Here is a 20,000-nt window from a genome sequence, read left to right on the forward strand (position 1 = left end):
TTTTCATAATCTTTTAAAGATTATAAACCTTCTATTAATAATGAGATTTATAAGCTAGAATATTATTCTCCTAAATAATCGTTTTGAGATAGTTCTTTTAGTATTCTTTTATAAAGGATAAAAGCTTTATAATTAAGATCTTTTTTTAGTAGTAATACTAATTAATTCCTCTATATTTATTCTTTACTATAAAAGCTCTAGTTTCCTTATTATACTTCTATACCTTTCTTACTTTACTAGGCTTTTTTCCGTATACTTTTATTTATTTGCCTTCTTAATTAAGGAGTTCCTTGTATCCAAATTAGCCTTTCTATCTTTTTTTGGCTATATTATTTCCTTTTCCTATATATAATATAGCCCCCTTTTATTATACGAGAAATATCCCCAAAATATAAACTCAGAGAAGCTCTTCTAGCGTTTTCTAATATAATACTTATTATATGTTTCCCCTGGAAGCCTCTATACCTATCTTTTTCCTCTTATATCCCCTAATTAAACTGCTATCTCGTCTGAAAAAATCACGTTTTTCTAGTCTTTAAGTTCCTAATTCTCATATACTAAATACTAATCTAGCCACTCCTTTTTACTAAATTCATTTAAGCCAGGCTTTACTATTAGTTTATATTAAAAAATAGCCAGCTATAGTAAGGACTTTCTAAACTATCTATATAACTACCTTATAACCCCTCTTTCTGATTTCCTTTATAATTATAGTATAAGAAAAGCCTTATATAGTCGAATTTCAAAGTATAACTTGCAAGATATACTTAATTATAGTAGGTAAGATTACTAGCCGGCTAGATCAGGGTTAATTAAGAATATAATATATTTCCAAGGGCATATTCTCGTTCTCTCTCTATCCATATTACTTAGTAAGGCTTGCAAGCTTATAAATACGGGTTCTGGATATTCTTGTAACTTCTTAATATTACCTGCAGATCTCCTTGACTTAAGTATATAAATAGCCTTGATTCTCGTACTAGTTAAGTACTCTTTATATATAATCTCGGATATAATAAAGGCTATAGAAGTACTAGGAAGAGGACAAAGAGGGAGTATAAAGCTTGGTATAATTAAGTTATCGTCTTCTGAATCTGAATCTGACGGTAAGTTATATTACGCATTCTCTTTATCTTCTATAACTTTGCTATATTCTGATTTGTCAGAATCAGGAGGTGTGATGGGCACACGTGATGGCGCATGGACAGGTGTCAGATATCGTGGATCTGGTTTCCTATTTTGGGTAAGGCTTGCGATTGAAATCGTACGGATCGATCGGAATCGTACGGATCGTATCGGCTCGCATTTCCTAGTTAAGTAAAAGGCTTCGCATGCTTGGCTAAGCACTAGGGAATATATAGGGAGACGCTCCTAGCTTTGGAAAGGGGCATCGATTAGTGTTTTGTTGGAATCAATTCTTGGAATCAGTTACACTTGCAAGCGTCACTCTACAGCTTACTTACCTTGACTACTTGTGCATCACCCTGCTATTAAGTGCCTCACAGGAGGGGAGAAAAGCTCTGATTGGCTATCTGATAAGTCTGGAAAGTCAAATAAACCACTAAAAGTAGCCATAAGTACTAGCTTTTATATGGGAAGTGAGAGTAAAGAAGAGAGTGAGTGGTGGGGAGCCCTGGGGGGGGGGAGCCTTGGGGGGGGGGGGTGAGAAGGGGGGGTAAAGCTTACTTTACCCCGCTACTGATTGCGGACGCAGGCCTAAAAACACAGGGGCTAAGGGATAGAAAGCCTGTGGCTTAATGTAGCCTCCTAATCGGGCTATATATGGTTTCAGTGGGCTTCAGGGGCCTTACGCCTCCGATTCAGACTAATTATAGGGCTTACAGGGCTCGGTGAGACACTACAGGCTCTATTAGTGGCCCTATATTTATGCATGCACCTGCAATCCCGTCACTTTATGCCGCAATCTTCGTATACTTTGGTTAAACGGGCCACCCGGGACTCTCAGTATGTCAAATAATTAATCAGATTAGAATAATTAATCAAATTAAGTTATTACCTAACTATAGTAAATTAACGTTTACTTAATAATTATTAAATAACTAAGGTACCTATTAAGTAGCCCAGTTAAACTAGGCTAGGGCTTATATAGTAGTAGCTAAATAATAACTTTTAATAATAATAAACTAATTATTCTCCTCGAATCTCTATATTCCCCCTTTTATTATTTGGCTTCGGCTCGCTTACTAAGCGTTACTGCCCCTAATTAGGGTAGCACTAGAGCCAGAGCGGGCAGGAGCGATACCAGATTCGGCTAGTGCTATCACGTGTCAAGGTCACGTGCGGATTAATCAGATTAATCAGATTAATCATAATTAATTTAATTAATACGTGAATAGAATATGATTAATGAGTTCTTTTTTGGTGAATAGATTAGATTAATGGCCATTAATCTAATCTAATCTAATCATTTGACACACTGGGGACTCTGGAGCCAGCTGAGCGATACACTTCCAAGGGCGTTTCAAATTCCATTCAACTTCAACAACAAGCGGATGCTCGTTCTGCAAAAAATCTGAGGAAGCTCTGCCCTTGCCGCTTTCCCGTCAGTGGAGAGGATGATGTTTTTTCTTGTGTTAGGTAAAGGAGATCCTGACCTCCTTCAGCCACATCGTATATTACATTAATCATATGAGAGCAACAGTTTCCAGCTATTCGATACCGTAGCAGCAACAAAATTTCAGGCACATCTGGAAACTCTCTCACCGAATGGAGAGCAGCGAATTTGCTCTGCCAACGCCATGCTAATATCCAGGGAAGGCCTGGCTCCAACACCTTCACCGATCAGGTTCAGAGCATTGTTTACTTCTTGATCAACTTCAGTCTTTTCTTTCTGTCTCTCATCTGCTTGCCGCCCTGGCAAGGCAAAAAAGGTCCGGAGGCATACAGACCGACGGACGGAACGATGAAGGAGGCGATGAGCGAGCTCGCCAATTATTGTGATTATGATAGCGGATCCACAACGCCAGAGGGGGGAGTTGCTAGGGAGGTTGATGTCTTTGTAAGAACAGAGTAGCCGGGATTTGTTTAGGCTAATGAAGCGGGTTGGTGAAAGTTGATGATAATGTTCTGATACTCGAAGCTGAGGAGGTTCTCAGTCCCTGAGGTTTGTGAAGTTTGTGTGCTTGGCAAATCTGACCAGGATGGAAAGGCCGATGAAGTGTTCAAGAGCAGAGTCGTTCGGGGTCGAGGTTGATGGGTGGTTGAAGTTTAGTCGTTTGGCGAAGCTGCTTTCTGTCGCATGACCTGCCTGCTGCTGAATGAGTAAAGGGAGGGAGTGGGAGCGACACGACCACTTGCGGTGCGACCCAAACTGCACAATCTGTGCCGAGAGATTTCCAAAACAATTCATTGATATCCAACTATACACTTTTTAAAAACAGATTCAAATCGAATCCCAACTCCTCCCGCCGATCATCCACTATCCTCGCCCACTCCAACAATAACCTAAACATATACACCTCCATATCCTCCTTCCTCAGCACTCTTGCCGCCCAATCCCTCCCCTCCTCCGCAATCTTCTCACCCTCTTTATCATGCCCTTTGCCATCACCTCTGAGCCCCCTCTCCGTTCCCCCAAAATAAGCAATCAAATGCCACACCCCATGTAGTCTCCCATCAACAGGCACAAAATGCCTCCAAGCCACTAACCTCTCATCAAACCACTGTCTAAATCCCGCGACTCTGAACACTAAGCTTCGAGACTCGAGAAATGGCAAGAAGCGCCCGGAGAACCCAGCCCCATCGAGATCAAATAAGAACTTGTATTTCCAATGATCCTGGAAATCGACACTATCCCCAAACGTGAATTCTTCCATCTCGAGATTGCAGTCCGGACCGTAGCATCGCTTAGGTTCTCCGACGAAAGAGACGCTGATATTCGTTACGGACGTGATTTGGGAGATGGTCGTGGCTTGTTGATTGTAGCCCATGCCGTTGCCTTTGTTTGGGAGGAGGAGGTTGACAGTTGAGTCGGGAGCTGTGTAGTTTACTAGATGCACGAAGCGTTGGCGTTGCATTCCTTGCCAGGTGCCACGGATAGCGAAGCCTTCCGATGTAGCGCCACGCCAGAAGACGGTGCGATCTTTCTCGGAATAGGGCATGTCGTGGCTGACATTGTGGGTCACCTTGTCTTCGTAGTTCCATGGCGAAGGGAAGACGATGTCGTTGAATGTTGGGATCTTAGATTGGGAGAAGATGGGAAAAGGCTTTTTGGTTGGTTTGAAGGGGGAGGGAGACAGGTGGAAGCCATGGAAGTTGGCGAGGTCGGGTTGGTGGCAGAGGGAGCCAGAGAGTGTCCAGTTGGCTAGGATAGGGCCGATTGAGTGTGGTTTTGCACAGTCGTGGCAGAACGAATTCTTGTTCCACCATGTTTGTTTTTGGCTTGGAGAGTCAGGTGGGCATCCTATTACCCCATAGTCCATGAAAGAAGAGCTCAGCGAGGCCTCTTTAAAATGCGGGGACGGAAAGTCTGAAGGGTACGGCGGTTCAGGCTCCATGAAAAGGCCGGCCCACTCCCTATTGGTACTGAATGACCGGAGTGTTTTGGTTCGATTTAGCGTTTGTCTGGATAGTTTTGCATGTTTTTTGAGATCTTCCATTACTTTCCATGGCACAGTAACGCGGCTCTCGTCGTTGATGTTGAACGCGAGATCCATATCTGGAAGCCATTCAACGAACTTGTTGATCATGTCGGCGGCCCCTTCTACCATCCATTGATGAGTTGGTGGTATGTGTGGTCCAAGAGCAGTTGTCCCGTTTGATATTCGCAGCCCACCAACTTTAGTCCAGGGTCGTTCGAGCATGTGTGCTGTCAGATTCCGAATTTCAGATGGCTTTATGCCCCAAAATGGTAGGAGATCCTCGTGGATCTGCCCAAAGTCGTCCTTGATGATCGATTTTCGGGCGATTGCGTAATCCCACCACTTATCAAAATGAGGAGGTGGAGGTATCCCATACCGCGACTGGTACTCCTCCACAGCCTCTGCTATCGACATGCTTTTTGTCGCTTGTTTCTCCCAATTCGATGAAATTGATCGAGCACTCGAGATGAGAGCAGTGATTGGGTGGTTTGGAAATTCGGCCGCTGTTGAATAGAGCACATACTTCTGCCCATAGAATGAGGTGCTGCAGAGTACATAAAAATAAAGCAAAGCTCTTGAGGTCTTCTGATTCATTGACAGGAGTTGTTGGGACTTTGAAGCTTCTCGTTCCAATCGAATAAGGCCAAAGGCGGCCCCAAAAGCAGTAAAGCACAGCAAATTAATTGGCCGCTTGGGGATGACCGAGTATTCAGAGTTCGAGGCAAAGATATGATATATGTAGAGGCAAACGCAAGTGGTCGTAATTGCAATCGAAGTGGAGCGAAGCTCGGCCAACAAGTAGACTGCGGATAACACAAAATTAGTAGAGAGCAAGCCGGCGAAAGCCATGCTGAGGATTGTCTTGGAGTCTGGAACGAGAGACCAATTAAGGTACCGTGGCGTATGATTGTATGGTGGATTCCACCATAGGAAAAGACAGGCAACGGCCGCCAGGACTCCAGTAGTCGCCAAAGCCAATTGACTGAGCTGCGCCCATGGCTTGCCAGATTCCTGGCCCTCTCTTGACACTTTCGATACCGTGTTGATAATAACAGCATCCAGTACTACCCCTAGGAATTGTAGCGTCCGGATCCACGCTCGCAAATGGTTTGCCTGGGGGCAAATGTATGTGGTATGGTCCACCGAGAACGAGATTGTGCCATGCGCCGACAACACCCAAACCGCAACCAATGATACATGCCGAAGGTGGTAGTGTCGGGGAGGTTGGGGAGCCTTTTCGAATCGAGGGATCGAAGGAATTCGGTAGTCTTTCGTGAGGAGCTCGAGGAGGGAGAGGAGAAGGGGTAGATATATCTGTGGGTCGTCGTCGTCAGCTCTAGTTCCAGTCCGGCGTGCACCATTCAAACTCTAATCGTACCTCAACTCCATCCCAAGAGCACTCTACACCTCGCACAATTCTGCGGAGAATGAGCGCCCTGGCAACAACGCAGGCTACCAGGGATATGGAGGACGGTTTCGATTTGCTGAAGGTTCGTAAGGGGTACCGCAAAATCCGTCCCACACTGCTCCTTCCCGCATCTTGTCGCCTCTTGATCTCGAATTGTAGCTTCGAATAGGCATTATCGTTGTCTGTTGCCTGCTCCTCTTCTGTTGGTACTGGACGCTGCCCGTTGAGGATTGACCAGAAGAGGCCCGACAGTCCCAGGACGAGGACGAACAGATGGTATGGCCGTTCTCCACGCCCCAATTAGCTTTGGTGCTTCAAGTAGGATGTCTCGCCTTACCAAGCGCGCCAGAAGTCTCGAAGTTGAGAGCAATCCAGATGGAAGTCGCGACCAAATTACTGCAGTCGAGTCAGCCCTGCACAGCCTCAAGTCTTGGTATTGGACCTACCAGAACACCAGCAGCTGGTGGCCCTCCTTTCGCGTCATTGGCCTTGGGTAGGGTGTGTCCAGGCCAATTTGACCTGCGCATGTATCGTCGCAACATCAGCAGACCGGGAAGCCAGAGGCATGAACAATGCACAGGCGACAAAGAACAAATTGGTGAACGCTGGCATTTATCCTGCCTGGTTCACCCTCCGTAAGGCGCAGCCGTATTTTGCAGGGGTGGGATGTCGTGGCGAAGGCTGACCGAGGATCTGGTGGATCAGCAACTGTCTTCGTGTCAGAGAGCTCGCTTTTAGCCCCCCTCCCAAAGAAATATCGGCATTGGAATGCACAAAGGAACGGTCCATTCAGAGGAAACGCCATGTTGTGATCCTGCAAAGCGCGTTAGAAAGTCCGAACTTTCTTTTTACCCTTGCGAGTTCTATTTGCTTTGGATTTGAATCATCGCGGGGAAGCAGGGGTGGCCCGAAGCGATTTTAGCGAGTGGCTCAGGGGCAAAAGCTTGTCTTCATAATCATCTTTTCTTCAAGATTAACGCCAACTTCCTCGAGTTCCTCGTAACGAATATATCTAAAAATGCTTCCCCTCTCTACCTCCTCTTCGCAGCCATAACGCTCTCGTAAACACTCGGCGTAAGGGAGTAAGGCATTTAAGCTTCTTTTAAGAAATATTTGCGAAATCCCTAAATTCTTTTAATGAGACTTTTATTAGCTATTAAAGCTTTATCTCTTTTAATTATTACTTATTCGGGATAAACTCTTCCTCTTACCGCAATTTTAGCTCCTTATTAATCTCGAAAAATAATATTATGTATACGCCCAGACCCCCTCAATCACCAGCCTCACACTCCCCAACGACTCCTCCCACGCGCCCTTCGTCCTCTCGCGTGCAGCCACACAAGCCATCATCGTCAAATCAATCTAGAAGATATTTCTCATCTCTTGGCATTGGCCGTCTGGGAAGTCATGGAGGACGGCGCGGAGGTAGTAAAACTTCGCATCTGGGGAGATAACCAGTACTGAACGGTTTGGGTTTCGGTTTGATAGAAAAGAGGAAAGACGAGGTTTGACGGAGACCGCTCCTGTGACAGTCTGCAGTGTGAATATATCATGCACCGTATTCTCCACACCTTCTGTCTTGAGCGCCATATCAACCGCGTACGGCAGATCCTGCAACCCCACCCTGCCTTCCACCTCCGGCAATTTACCTTGAAATCCGCACACTAATGCCCGATGTTACCTCCCATATCAATAAACACCACTCCTTCCACGCCGCACTTTGCCTTCTCCACCAACTCATCGGGCAATACAGAGAGCCAAGTAGGCATCTTTGCACATCCATCTAACTACGAGTTCGACAACTTACAAGTGGATGCATTTCTCACGTAGTCTCTGATAAATTGCAATGAACCTTCGATAGGAAAGAGCAAAGTTCCTATATTCATTACTGATCTCACCCCATTCATCGCCCCGTACCATGCTCTCAGTCTTCGTTCAACAAAGGGTCTTCTACAACGTCCGCGGGTGCTTCCAAGGCTCCAAATTCTTTTATATACTCTTCAGAGAACTTTTTGTACTCGGCGGAAATAGTGCCAAGTGTGGCCCACTTCTTCTTCAGTTTCTTGGCTTCACCGAGCTCATATTCGAGCTTGCAAGACGCAACCCTTTTTGTTTTCTGGGGGTCAACAAGTTTGACGTCTGCAACATCCTTAATGATCTTCTCTGCTTCGATATCCTTTTCCCGCTGTCGAAGTGATTTGATGACTGACGCCACGATGTCTTTCTCTAACTCAGCTTGCTTTGCGAGATCTCCGCCTTTAAGGTCCTGGCGACATTTGACAAGAGCAGCAGAAGCAATCCATGCTTCCGGATTTCCCTCATCTCCTGGGGAGATGGTGTACCAGGTTTGGATCATTTTGAAGATGATTGCCTTTAGTATATCGCCTGTGACACCCTCGGCCTCGGTGGTCAAGTTGTTCACATCGGAGAGATCTTGGTTGAGAGTTGACTTCAAGGTATCAAACTTGCCCTCTTTGATGAGAGGGGTGATATTCGAATGGAGGAGCGTATTTCGGGTAGCGTACTGCTTAATGATAACGAGCATTTCGTCCATTTCGAAACCAACACTCTGGCAAGCATATTTCACTGCCAGATGGGTCGGGAATTCTTCTTCGCACTTTTCGCCCTTCAGATACATCTGGAACGCTTTCTCCTCTGTTTGGAGGTTGTATTGGATCCGGGACCAATACTTTGATTGTAATGCTTGCCATCCTGCAACCTGCAGCCTTTCGGCATTCTTCTTCAACTGTTTGCACAGTTGCTCAAAAATGTCTCCATATCTGGCGTAGAACTTGTAACGTTGGAGCTGGATGATCTCATCTTCCAGCTGTTGGGCGTTTTCGGTGTGGGTTAGGCTCAAGCATGCCATATACTGCATCTCACGCTCGTAAACCCTCAAATCTGAGATCCATTCCTTTCGAACAGCATCAAGGGTTTCGGGCTCCTCCTCGTAAATTTCTCCGTCTTCATTCATATCCAGAAGGCGGGCGCATGCTTCTTTGTAAATGGTCGCGCAGTGCATACCAATCGGAGATATTTTTCGCTTTGTGTTCCGCAAAAGTGTCTCTGCGAAAATAAGGCCTTCTTTGAATCTGGTCTTGGTGTAATCGGAAGTTTGAAGAAGTGGCTTTGGAGGCTCGACAAATTTGGTGTCATCAACCGGGTACTCATCACCGAGAAGTGCACGAGTACTTGCCCGCTTTCGGGACTTGATGGGAGGGACTGGAATGGAGTCTCGAGAAGAGGTAGACATTATAATTGGTGCGCTTCGCTTTGAATTATTGTGGCTGCCAGAGGGTGGAGTTTGAGATGGACGAGGAAGAGATAAAGACGAACCTCCTAGTTTGAATTAAAATCGTTGGCTAGTTTATAACTAGCGCGCGACGTTTCCGCTCATAGAAAAGGAAGTGACGAGTTAAGAGTATTCTAGAATTGTACTCATTACTAATTAGTCAAGAGCTAGCGAGAGGTCTCGACACCTCTTTATTCTAGACTTTTTCTTTTCCCAATCTCCTTTCTACAACCCATTCTTGCGTAGTAGCCATGGCCATACCCAAAGGGTTGTGGTGACGATTAGGAGGTGGAAACCCATGTTGGTGATCTGTGGGAGAGGGGGAGTTGAATAAGTCTCGCTTTTGTAAGCTGTGAAGTGGGTATAAATGATGCAGAAGACGATAATGGTTTTTGAAACTGAGGGTGTGAATAAAATATCTTTATAGAATCAAGAGGGTTGAGAGATGACCTGGGCATTGTATGCTTTTTGCGGGGAGAGGAGAGGAGGAAGCGAGCAAATCACAGTGTGCCATATTAAAATCGAAGTTTTGGTGTTCTTCACGAGACTACACAATGTCTTACCTATAGTCAAAACCATATACTTTTGGAATTTTTTGTCTAAAAATTAAAACTTCCTCGTGTAAGAGCCAATCACGTGCATTTACTTTTTATTTTTACCTAGGGGCCCTATATAAGGATCTACTAGATCGATTATACTAGCTGATTTGGGATACCGGGTGGTAACATATAAGAAGAACGAGAGGCTGTTGAAAGAGAGGCAGTTGTGCTGCCAAATCCTGGGAAAGGGGGAGGAAGGGGGAAGGCATATCGAGACTCAGTCAAGAATATGCCTCCCTGTGAAATGGCTGAGGGAGAAAGCGTATTGAAAAGTAATCGATTTATTAATGGAAAATCGATTTATTGAAGGTTGACAGACTGCAGAATGACTAGATACAGAAGAGTGAGTTCTGGAAACAGAGGAAAAGTGTCCAAAGTAAGGGATTTATTCCCATTACCCTTCGGCGATACCGGTGATGCCGAACCCGCTTTCTCCGATACATTATCAATCAGCTGATAAACCAAAGGTAATCAGAATGACGATATACTAGTAAGCTTGGTAAGCTCGGCGAGTGACGCATGACAAATGAGAGTGGAGAACCCTAAATTAGTGGTTGAACCTGGTACTGGAAGGACTGGTAAGCTAGCTATGGTAGCGTACCAATTTCAACAAAGCGCTTGGTAGGGGCGCTACCGCCTTTGAGATATTGGAACCCATATATAACAGATAGACTGCCGGTTAGTGGATATGTAAACAAGTGACGGAAACCCACAGATGAGCACTACAAATCCATTCTGATGTGCAAAGTTTGGACTAGTAACTAGCTATCGTGCTAATTCTGGGAGTTCTAAGCCTTATTTACAGCAAGTATACTTTTCCTCTTTTTATATTAAAGCTATATTTATATATATTGCCTTACTATATATTACTCGCACATATGCAGCATTTACGTACATTGCTTATATATATATTACTTGTTTGAACTAGTAATCTCGCGGAAAGAATATTCCGTGACACAGGTTCTAAAATTCCCCGAGGATCTCACCAGAGCGGCCATGTCTGCAAGGGCTGTTGTACCTAAGTCGAAAACGTGGTTGATTTAATTATACCTGATTCTTAGCTTGGCATGCTACTAGATCCGAGTTGTTAGAGGTTAATATAGGAGGTATTTCACGTGATTTACCTCGGAAATTACTGCTGCACTAGCTTCTAAGCTCGTCTCATTCCCGCGGTAACATAGCTTCAATTTTTTCTTCTCTCACTTAGATCAGACTTCAGACTCAATCAATTCAATGATGGATTATGTTAAGTGCAACATTTGTCACGAGTTGACAATTGGCAATTGGTAAAATAACACCCCCTTTTAAAAGGTCTCGAAACAAATTGATTCACTGTTTCTATTTAGATGAGGTGCTCTATCATCTTTAAAGAGTGGAGTCTATGTTTTGGAGTTTCATACCCGCGGGGCTGTGGTCACGTGGGTTTGATTCACATGCTGTGAACATAGAATTATAATTGGCTGTTTTATAATAGCTTGCACCCTTCTGGTGCTTCTATATAATTGGGTTTCCGTGCGACTATCACGAGTTCTATTTCTAAATTAATTTGCAAGAAGGAACATCACGTGAACTGCCTCATCAAAACCAAAGTTTTCGTAGTGCTACCCGTGCATGTCTATGGTTCCAAGGAGCTGGTATAGGAAAGCGCCAAGATATTTTTTCCTAGGTGATCTGATCACGCCGTTGACATCCTAATCAACTAGCCAAATTCCGCCAGATTCAGCGTGGTGCATTGCATTCTAGCTGGCTCTGAACGCTCGTTACACGGGGAGCCGGTCAGGCCATCGTGACAAGACTGTCCGCACCTGCATCTGACCCCGACGACAAAATATTACTAATGAATGCTTTTTTCATGCATTATTTAACAAATCAGAAGAAGTCTTCGACGGTAAGAAAGCAAAGCGGCAGCTAGCCGTGCCTTGGCTCTCTTGGCCCTCACCAAGCTGAGCAACCACGAAGTCCATTTCTCGATCTCGAGCATACCGTGGTTAGAGTTGGGCCATTAAGAGATCAGATAACTTCGCGAGGCCTATCATCGAGGTGATCCTCGTAAAGCCCAATATCTTGGCATTTAAATCTTTACGAATGGAAAAGGGCTCGTAAGGCTGAGGCCAGACATCATGTCTCATTCTCTCAGCTGCCGGTTGTTTGTGTTGCGCTCTCAACAGAAAGCCTTCGATCTTGTCGATTATTTAACTCATGCACGAGGTTACAATGGCGAAGTTGCCTAACAATTCTGTTGCAGGACTTTGGGACAAAGCTTTTCGATGTTGTTTGCTCTCGTACATTGCTAGATTTTGCATATGGACCCCGATTGCCTTCCTTTTGTCCTGTACCAATATTAGATAATCTAGGACCGAAACTCAACCCTGATCCGCAAATAAGAAACCTATTTCAACAAATTTGACTCCACAAGTGCTACTGGCCCTAAATACGTCACACCATTTATTACTTCCAGCTGCCTGCTATAACTTCCATTATCTGTGCACCAATGAAATCCATAGGCAGTCTGTGGCTTTCAGTACGCGTGCATTCGGTGTTTCAGCCCATCAGCAGGAGCAAGACTCCGGAAGGTCCCCGTGAGTGTAAACCCAGGAATTTACATTCATGTCGAGCTGATTTGTTGGAATCTTCCGCTGGCTGGTGGTGGAGTATCACATGAAGAGGCCACAAGCGGAAGATTCAGCCGAAAATATGCAAACAGATGGATGTCCAAGAACCCTGAGGCTGGCTGTAGAGGATCCGGCGACGCACTGATGAGGCCACAATCTCAAGTCTCCGCCCGACACACGCAAACAGATATGTGTCCAAGTGAAGCCAAAATATTGCAGCCTCTCCTGGTCTGCATGTGTCACTCAAGATACATATAAATAATGGCCCAGATTCCGGACATCTCCTCTGCTTCTTCAGACATTCCCCCATTGCAAGAAACGCTCATCAAAGTACTTCCTAAGAACACCATCTTCATCAACCAACCAATCCCCATCACCATGAATCCACCTCCCCCCCCAATGCTAGCTATCCCTCCCTACCCCACTGAGACTGGGACTTCAACCTCAGACGGCGATACACCAGCTCCTCCTACTTTCCCGCCGTTTCACCCCCCGCCTCACTGGCCTCCTTTTCATTTCAAATCGGTCAGAACTGGAGCTTGGATGCTCAATTATGCCCCACTTGGATCTCCATTGGTAGCTTACGATGGCACCATCCGCGTCGAAGCCATTACTGGTGGTCGGAGAGCGAGCGGCGACCTCTACCAACGACCCACGATCAGGATCCCCTTCCCAACCCCGCAAACCATTATGCTCCCTCCTCCTAACCCCGCAAATGGAATTCCAGTTCAAGCCATAGGTAACTATCGTTACTATCTTCGTGTTACCAAGATCCTTGAAAACATAACATTGGGGAATTCTTTTCAGCTTGGACTCCAGATGTTTCTGTTCACTCCAACCTCCAATGGTGCCGGAACGTGGTCTCCCCAGCCTATCAACTGCACAGCAACTATGTCATGGACCTCCGCGCCAGCCGGCTATCCATCTTCCACCGACTACCTGCAGGGCGACTTAAAGCAGGATGGTACTAATGTCATCATGGGTCATCTCAAGATGGGGTGGCTTTCCAAATTCCTTCGCAAAGCCACAGTTGAGATTGATACGGAGACGGGTTCGGAAGCCCCATTGGATAGCGGGAATGGCCACAACTGGCAGACCGTCGGAGAGTCAATTGGATATGACCTCAAGATCCACGTCAGTGAGCGCAATGTCCCAGAGGTAACTGGTGAAAGCTGGGCCGATAACGAGATGAACGATACGATGATTGCGCACCGCGAGCCAACAAACCTCAACTTCGAATGGCATTACCATATCCTTGCTGTTCACCTGATCGACTCCACCCCGCGAGGCATCATGTACGATTCTGGCGCGACGGATTCCAACCACATCCCTCGTGAAGGCCTTGGGATCTCAACTCATTGGATCATCGACCCTGGATATGGGACTGTCAGCGGTATGCGTTTTGGTCTGGCCAAAGCACCGCATTTCCGAACCGCAGTCCATGAACTTGGTCACGCCCTTGGGCTCCAGCACAATACCGTCGACCTGGGATTCATGAACACTAGCGATGTGATTGCTGCCGCTGGGACCGCAGCCAATCCGTTCCCCAACAATATCAAGTGGTCCTTCGCTGACAATGACCTCAAGCGTCTTCGTCACTGGCCCGATATCTTTATCCGCCCAGGTGGGGTCCCATTTGGCGATTCAAATGACTTCGACCCTCTTATAACCCCTGACGACCGCGCTCTCTCACTCGACATGCCTGACCTGAAGCTCGAGCTTACTCCACTGCTCACCGAGGTTCCGCTTGGGGCACCAGTCCGCGTGCAACTCAAGCTCACCAACAACAGCGACAGGGAGGTAACCATTCCAGCAAGAATCGATTTGAAATCTACTTGCCTTCAGGGGAATGTGAAAGATGCACATGGAACGAAGCGCAGCTTCAGATCGATCATTGGGTGTGTGGATGAGAACCCCTTGACCGAACTCGGACCCAAAAAGTCTGTCACCAAGTCCTTAACCCTGTTGCGTGGGGGTGATGGAGCCTTGTTCCCAATCTCTGGTGTCTCTGAGATTTCGGTTGCTCTCCGCTGGACTTTGCCTTCAGTCGGTGAGGCTGGTCCACTACCTGAGGCAGAGGTGCAAGGCAGCACGACGGTCTTCATTACTGGGGCACACAGTGGTGCGCATGCCAAGGCTGCCCATATCGTGCTTACTACACCGGATGCTCATTTAGTCCTGGCACTTGGAGGAACCCGTATGAAACTCGGACTTGAAGCTGTGGAGACTGCCGTTGGAAACGACGTGTTGGGGCCGCACTGGAGCGTGGTAAAGGCAAAGGCACTGGCCAAAGCGGGGAAAAAGGAGTATGGCAGGCAGCATCTTGGGGGCAAGGAGAAGAGTATCATGAGTGGTGATGAGAAAGAGAAGCTGCAGACTCTTTTGAAATAGAAAGAGGAACAGGAGTATGTTGTTAGCTAGTCATTCTCTTTCATATCCCGGAAATATTCGTTATAGCAAACAAAGTTACTATTTTCTCAGATCGAGGAAGCTTTCGCCTCTTCTAACTCCTCCCTTTGAACTTGCAGTGATCCCCAAAAACCCAGAAATACGATAGTTTGGAAAGAGTAACGAATAGTAAAGTTAAATTTCATACAAACCCAAACCACGGGGGGCTAAGTCATTATCCAGGAGTGAAATTTAACTCATATCGTGACTTCACGGTCAAAATCGGGTCCTGCCACATGGCTAATAGCATGCAGTCATCCATTCGTCACTGATAGAAACCCCCAATTAACCTCTAGTATACACCCTCTATCCCACTCACCTCCAAGCAGCGATCGGCCCATGAATGCATTCACCCAAAAAGCACACGCAAAACACGCATACCATGCTCCCCGCAAACGCCGCTTCTCATCTTAGGCATAATATGACATTGTACACAGGTCCCCCCTCTCAACATCTGCCCCCTGCCCCTCGCTACGGTGTTACCGTCCCATCTCTGCCCGCACTTTACTCCTCTCCACCTCCTTCGCCAACTCCGCATTCTCCCTGCTCTTCTCCTCCAGCCGCTGCTTCGCCGAAAAGCGGTCCGTTAACCGCGCCTCCCGCTCCGCCTTCAACTTGTACTCCAGTTCCTGGAGCCGAACTTGCCACCTGAGATCAGGCTTGTAGTCCTCACCGCCCATGCCGCCAGCGCCCATCATTCCCTTCTCTCCTCCACCAGAAGAGCTGCCAGCACGTGATTTTGACATGCGTTCGAAAGTTTCGACCGCGGAGGCAGACTGATGCCTTGTAAGCGTTGAATTGCGACTCTTGTCACCTGCCTTATTGCGCGGTCCAGTTGGGACAGAGGGGCTGGGACTTGGGTCCGCGTAGACTCCAGCTCGGACATCATTCGCTGCTCGTAGGGTAGAGATCTCAGTCTTCAGCATTCTGTTCGCATCTCTTAATCTCGTGATTTCCGCCTTTGCATCGCCGTTGAGTGCAGGGATGCCACTTCTTGCCATGGTCTCCAGACGGTCGAGTCGCTTTGTGCGCACATCGAGGTTTGTTTCTAGGGTTTGATACTCTTTCCAAAGATCCTTCTCAACCGCCCGAATGCGATTTCGGAAATCTCCCACCAGAGTCTCGATGGTCTTGACTGCCGCGAAGAGATTCTTGGAAAAGCCAGGGAGCATGGTACCCACGGCTTCTAACGATGGCAAGGCGCGCCCATTGATGAGGCTGTTGTTGTGTGCCCAGTCCGAGCCACAGAGTGCACTCAGGCGGTTCCATAAGTTGAGGAGTAGGTTGTTGCGCTCCTCCATACTGCTCTTGAAGGAGGCTTCCAATGTTGAAATCTTCGCACGATCAGCTTTGAGGCGGGTTTCAAGCTCCAAAATACGAGATTCTTGTTGCGAAAGATTTCTCTCTTTGTGCTGTGAGGTCTTTTGGATAGTATCAAACTGATGCTTCGTATTCCGATGCATTTGCCGTTCCTTGTCAAGCATATCAGCGAGCTTCCGGGATTCAAGGGCGTGGGTTTCGAGGAGAGAATCTCGTTGATTGATAAGGCGGTCTTTCTCAGTACCGGCTGCCTTGGAGGCATCGAGATCCCGCATTGTGTTTTCGAGTTCTCGTTGGAGTTTCGCAATAGACTGAAAGTAGTTAGTATTAACCGCCATAGATTTGAAACTAGATCCTACGTTTAGAAGGCTTGACCTCGTCCCATTGAGGTCGCCAAGAGCCTCCCTTAAATTGCTCTCGAGCTCCATAAGTCTCTGTTTCCACTCCGCAGCTTCGACTTCCCGCGAAGTGAGGCTCTTCCGAAGTCTTCTTGCCTCGTCCTTGGCACCAGAAGCTTCCCGATTGAGCTCGTTGATGAACTGTTGAACCTCTTGCTTCTCCTGGCCAGCAATCACCTCTCGCTGGTGGCGTTCGTTGGCAAGGCGTTGCTCAAGCTCCTTGATACGCTCTCTTGCTTCTTGCAGGCTCTCGCTGGCGTTTCTGACCGCTGCTTCAAGATCACCAATCTTGATCTTGTCACCATCTTGCTCTTCCCTTAAGAAAGCAATCTCGCCCTGGCTAGATTCTTGCTGGACAGTCAAGCGATCAATTTTGCCATTCGCTTCAACAAGGTTCTTCTCCATCTGTTCGAGCTCGCGATTAGCGTCGTCAAGGTCTCGCTCCAGCTCTTGGATTCGTCTATTTTTGCTTTCATGATCGTCTTCCAATCGAACAATCCCTTCGCTCATCTCCCGCATCTCATTTTGCAGCGCATTGAAGTTCTCGGTAGTATCAGCCAGCTCCGTTTGAAGACGTTCAATCTCAGCATTGGCCTCCTCAGCTTCGGCAGCAAAGCCATCAAGTTCTTCTTGAGCTTCTTTTCGTAGCGACTCAAACATGATCTCAGCTTCTTCCTGCCCTTGCAATGCCTCGTCTCGATCAGTTTGCATCGTAATCAGATCATTCTCAGCAACTTCGAGTGCTTCTTGGAGTTCATTTGCGAGAGATTCGGCTTGCTTCTTCTGTTCGACTGCAGTTTCGAAATCTTCCATACAGGACTCCAATTCGCGCTGAAGATCTTGGTTGTGAATCTTCAGACTGTTGATTCTGTCACGAAGCTCGGCATGCTTATTTTCGAAGTCTTCCCGCTCGGCATCAGTCATGTTGGTTTGTCTCGTCCCAGCGCTGGCCCGTGAAAGCGACCGTTCATGCGCCCTTGAAGCGGAGCGCTCGAGAATGCTATCACCGGCCACAGAACCGCCTCCTCTCCGCTGGCCGAGTTTCAAGTCTTCGATCTCTTGATATAGGCGTTCCTTTTCACGGTTTCGAGATGTCAACATTGAAGTTTGAGCACCGACTTCTCTTCGAAGTTCAGCATTCTCATGTTTCAGTTGCTCGCTCTCTCTCCTGAGCTCTTCAACAAGAGTACTGGCAGCACTGAGATTGCCATTTCGATCATCAATTCGCTCTGACATTCCGGATCTTGGTCGCGAAGGCGAGAGTGTGCGTTTCTTCGTAATATTGTAGATGTTGGTCGTGTGGCTGAGTCCAGAAAGACCGGTGCCTGAACTCGATTCAGTCTTGAGGCGGAAGATCTCCTCTCGAAGCTTCTTGTTATCCTCATCAGCTTGCTCTCGGCGTGAAGTCTCTTGCTCCAGAAGATCTTTCCAGACGTCCATCTCTTCTCGAGCTTCGACATTCTGACCCCGGCTTTCACCCATTTGTCGAACAACTTCAGCCAGCTTTCGCTTTTCATTCTCTCGAGCGATGCTATCATTTCGCAGCTTCTCAATTTCGGTCACGTATTCCTCGACACGTTCCCGAAGATACAGCAGCTCTTCTTCTCGTTCTTGTGCGCCTTCTTGGTCAAACCATTTAGGGCTGGGATGTCCTGTTGAAGTTCCAGACTGAGCTGTGCTAGGCCGGTCCTCCTCATCTTTTAATTGCTTCTCAAGCTCTTTGACCTTTCGCCTCAGAGCCTTGTTGTCTCGCTGCATCACGGCCAGTCCAGTTTTCAGCTCCACGTTCTCGGATATCATCTCCTTCACACCCTCTTCCGAAAGCTTGTCCAGTCGGTCACTGAGGAACATGACTTTGAGTTTCAAGTCAAAGTTCTCCTTCGACAGCCGCTCGATGGTACTGCTCTGTTCCTTCAACGTCAGATTCTTGCCATTCCGACCAAGTGTAGAAACCGCAAATCCAGTACGTTTATTCGGGGAGGCCCCATTCTTGTCTCGGTACTCTTGTGCAACCGATTCCGGGACATGGACATTTCGTACATGGCGAGCGATAATCGTATCCGTAGGAGCAGCGAGCGTCCTGCTCGTCGCTCGTGGTGTTGCTGGGGGAGAAACATCGTCCAGAGGTCGTCGTTCGCGATTTAGCTCTTCTTCCGTCAATGTAGCTAAACCATCCAGGCGCTCTGGCGAGTCTCCAGAATAGTCTCCAATGCCCGATGCCATACTTCCTAAGCTGATCGACCTGGAAAGTGCCATGCTGCTACTTCGAGACATTCCACCACCAGGCGCTGCGCCTCCAGATTGTAGAGCATAGTCCGCGCCCAATGTAAGATCACTTCCTTCGTGTGATTCGGGATTCGTGACAAAAGAGGATACCGAGGAATGTTGGCTGGTATGTCGACTTCGCAGAAACTTTGGCTGTCTGGTTTTGTTGTTCATTAGAGCATGTCCCGGTGTGCTGCCTGCATCTGCAGCGTTGAGGCTAGGATTCGAGAGGTGGTGACGGAGGGTGGATCGATCGTCGGAGCCGTGTGAGCCAGCCCTCTTCCTTGGTGTTGCTTCCACATCATATTCGCTATCTGTCTGCTCCTGCGAATTTTCGCCGTCCTCGCTGTTCATTGACTCTTGGCCATCCGCACTCGCCATGGATATTGCTCTTGAGACGGTTCGCGCGGCAGCCGCTGCTGTAGGGGATGAGGACATGGTTTCGAGTGATGATGTAGTGTTCCCAGTGACCACGGTAGATTCTTCGGGAATTGGGGAACCAGCACGGGCAGTCTGGTATGCCTCGTCCTCCTCTGACGATGTTCTGTCTGGCTTGGTAGAATCTGTAACCTTACTTGCTGCTTCTTCCAACCTCTGCTGTAAACCGTTCTGCGATTGTGCTCCATCAAACAAGTAGGTATCATCCGCTCCCTTCTTCCCATCCGCATTTATGCCAATAGGTGACGGCACAGGCATAAAGCTGGACTCCACATCATTCAAATGCCTCTGCATCTCCCTCTCATCCACCATATCATCAAAACGGGCATCGCTCCCGGTCCCTATGTTCTGACTCTGACTGTACAACAAACTGCTGTCGACCGCCGGGGGAGGGAGGGGAGGCAGGCTCGTAGGATCGAGAGATAGTATCCGCTTGTTCTGCTCGTGCGCCGCCGAGTTCGCAAACATCGAGTCTTCGAAGGTCTCCTTGTCCGGGGAGAGGTCATCCACGTCGTCGATCCCAAAGCCACCGGGAACCTTCCGCGAATCCTTGCGCGCCGTCACGGGTCGCTCTTCTGAGGGCGCTGCGACATCTATGTGCTCGTCGTCCTCCGCCATT

At 47.5% G+C, this 20,000-nt stretch overlaps 4 protein-coding genes across 4 annotated transcripts; 1 reads left to right on the plus strand and 3 right to left on the minus strand.

Annotated features, from left to right (window-relative positions):
• Window positions 1-3,346: 3,346 nt before the first annotated feature.
• Window positions 3,347-6,587, minus strand: K444DRAFT_579392 (glycosyltransferase family 90 protein). The gene is made up of 4 exons (XM_024877660.1): window positions 6,456-6,587; window positions 6,347-6,405; window positions 5,980-6,296; window positions 3,347-5,915 (listed from the first exon to the last, which is right to left on the minus strand). Exons 1-4 carry the CDS (start codon window positions 6,491-6,493, stop codon window positions 3,381-3,383), a joined length of 2,949 nt encoding a protein of 982 aa, XP_024744579.1. The 5' UTR covers window positions 6,494-6,587; the 3' UTR covers window positions 3,347-3,380.
• Window positions 6,588-8,173: 1,586 nt separating this feature from the next.
• K444DRAFT_493481 (uncharacterized protein) lies at window positions 8,174-9,142 on the minus strand (the record flags this gene model as incomplete). The annotated part of the gene is made up of 1 exon (XM_024873242.1): window positions 8,174-9,142. A coding segment is annotated over one exon (969 nt), but the record flags the coding sequence as incomplete, so codon positions are not given.
• A 3,748-nt stretch (window positions 9,143-12,890) lies between these two features.
• On the plus strand, window positions 12,891-14,903 carry K444DRAFT_649516 (uncharacterized protein; the record flags this gene model as incomplete). The annotated part of the gene is made up of 1 exon (XM_024885576.1): window positions 12,891-14,903. The coding sequence occupies one exon, from the start codon at window positions 12,891-12,893 to the stop codon at window positions 14,901-14,903; it is 2,013 nt and encodes a 670-aa protein (XP_024744581.1).
• Window positions 14,904-15,129: 226 nt separating this feature from the next.
• Window positions 15,130-19,999, minus strand: K444DRAFT_649517 (uncharacterized protein; the record flags this gene model as incomplete). The annotated part of the gene is made up of 9 exons (XM_024885577.1): window positions 15,130-16,591; window positions 16,640-16,737; window positions 16,789-16,857; window positions 16,906-16,947; window positions 16,981-17,029; window positions 17,069-17,517; window positions 17,554-17,876; window positions 17,913-18,139; window positions 18,170-19,999. 9 exons carry the CDS (start codon window positions 19,997-19,999, stop codon window positions 15,440-15,442), a joined length of 4,239 nt encoding a protein of 1,412 aa, XP_024744582.1. The 3' UTR covers window positions 15,130-15,439.
• Between the last annotated feature and the right edge of the window lies 1 nt (window position 20,000).

Source organism: Hyaloscypha bicolor (assembly GCF_002865645.1).
Source record: "Hyaloscypha bicolor E unplaced genomic scaffold K444scaffold_10, whole genome shotgun sequence".
Classification (NCBI taxonomy): domain Eukaryota; kingdom Fungi; phylum Ascomycota; class Leotiomycetes; order Helotiales; family Hyaloscyphaceae; genus Hyaloscypha; species Hyaloscypha bicolor.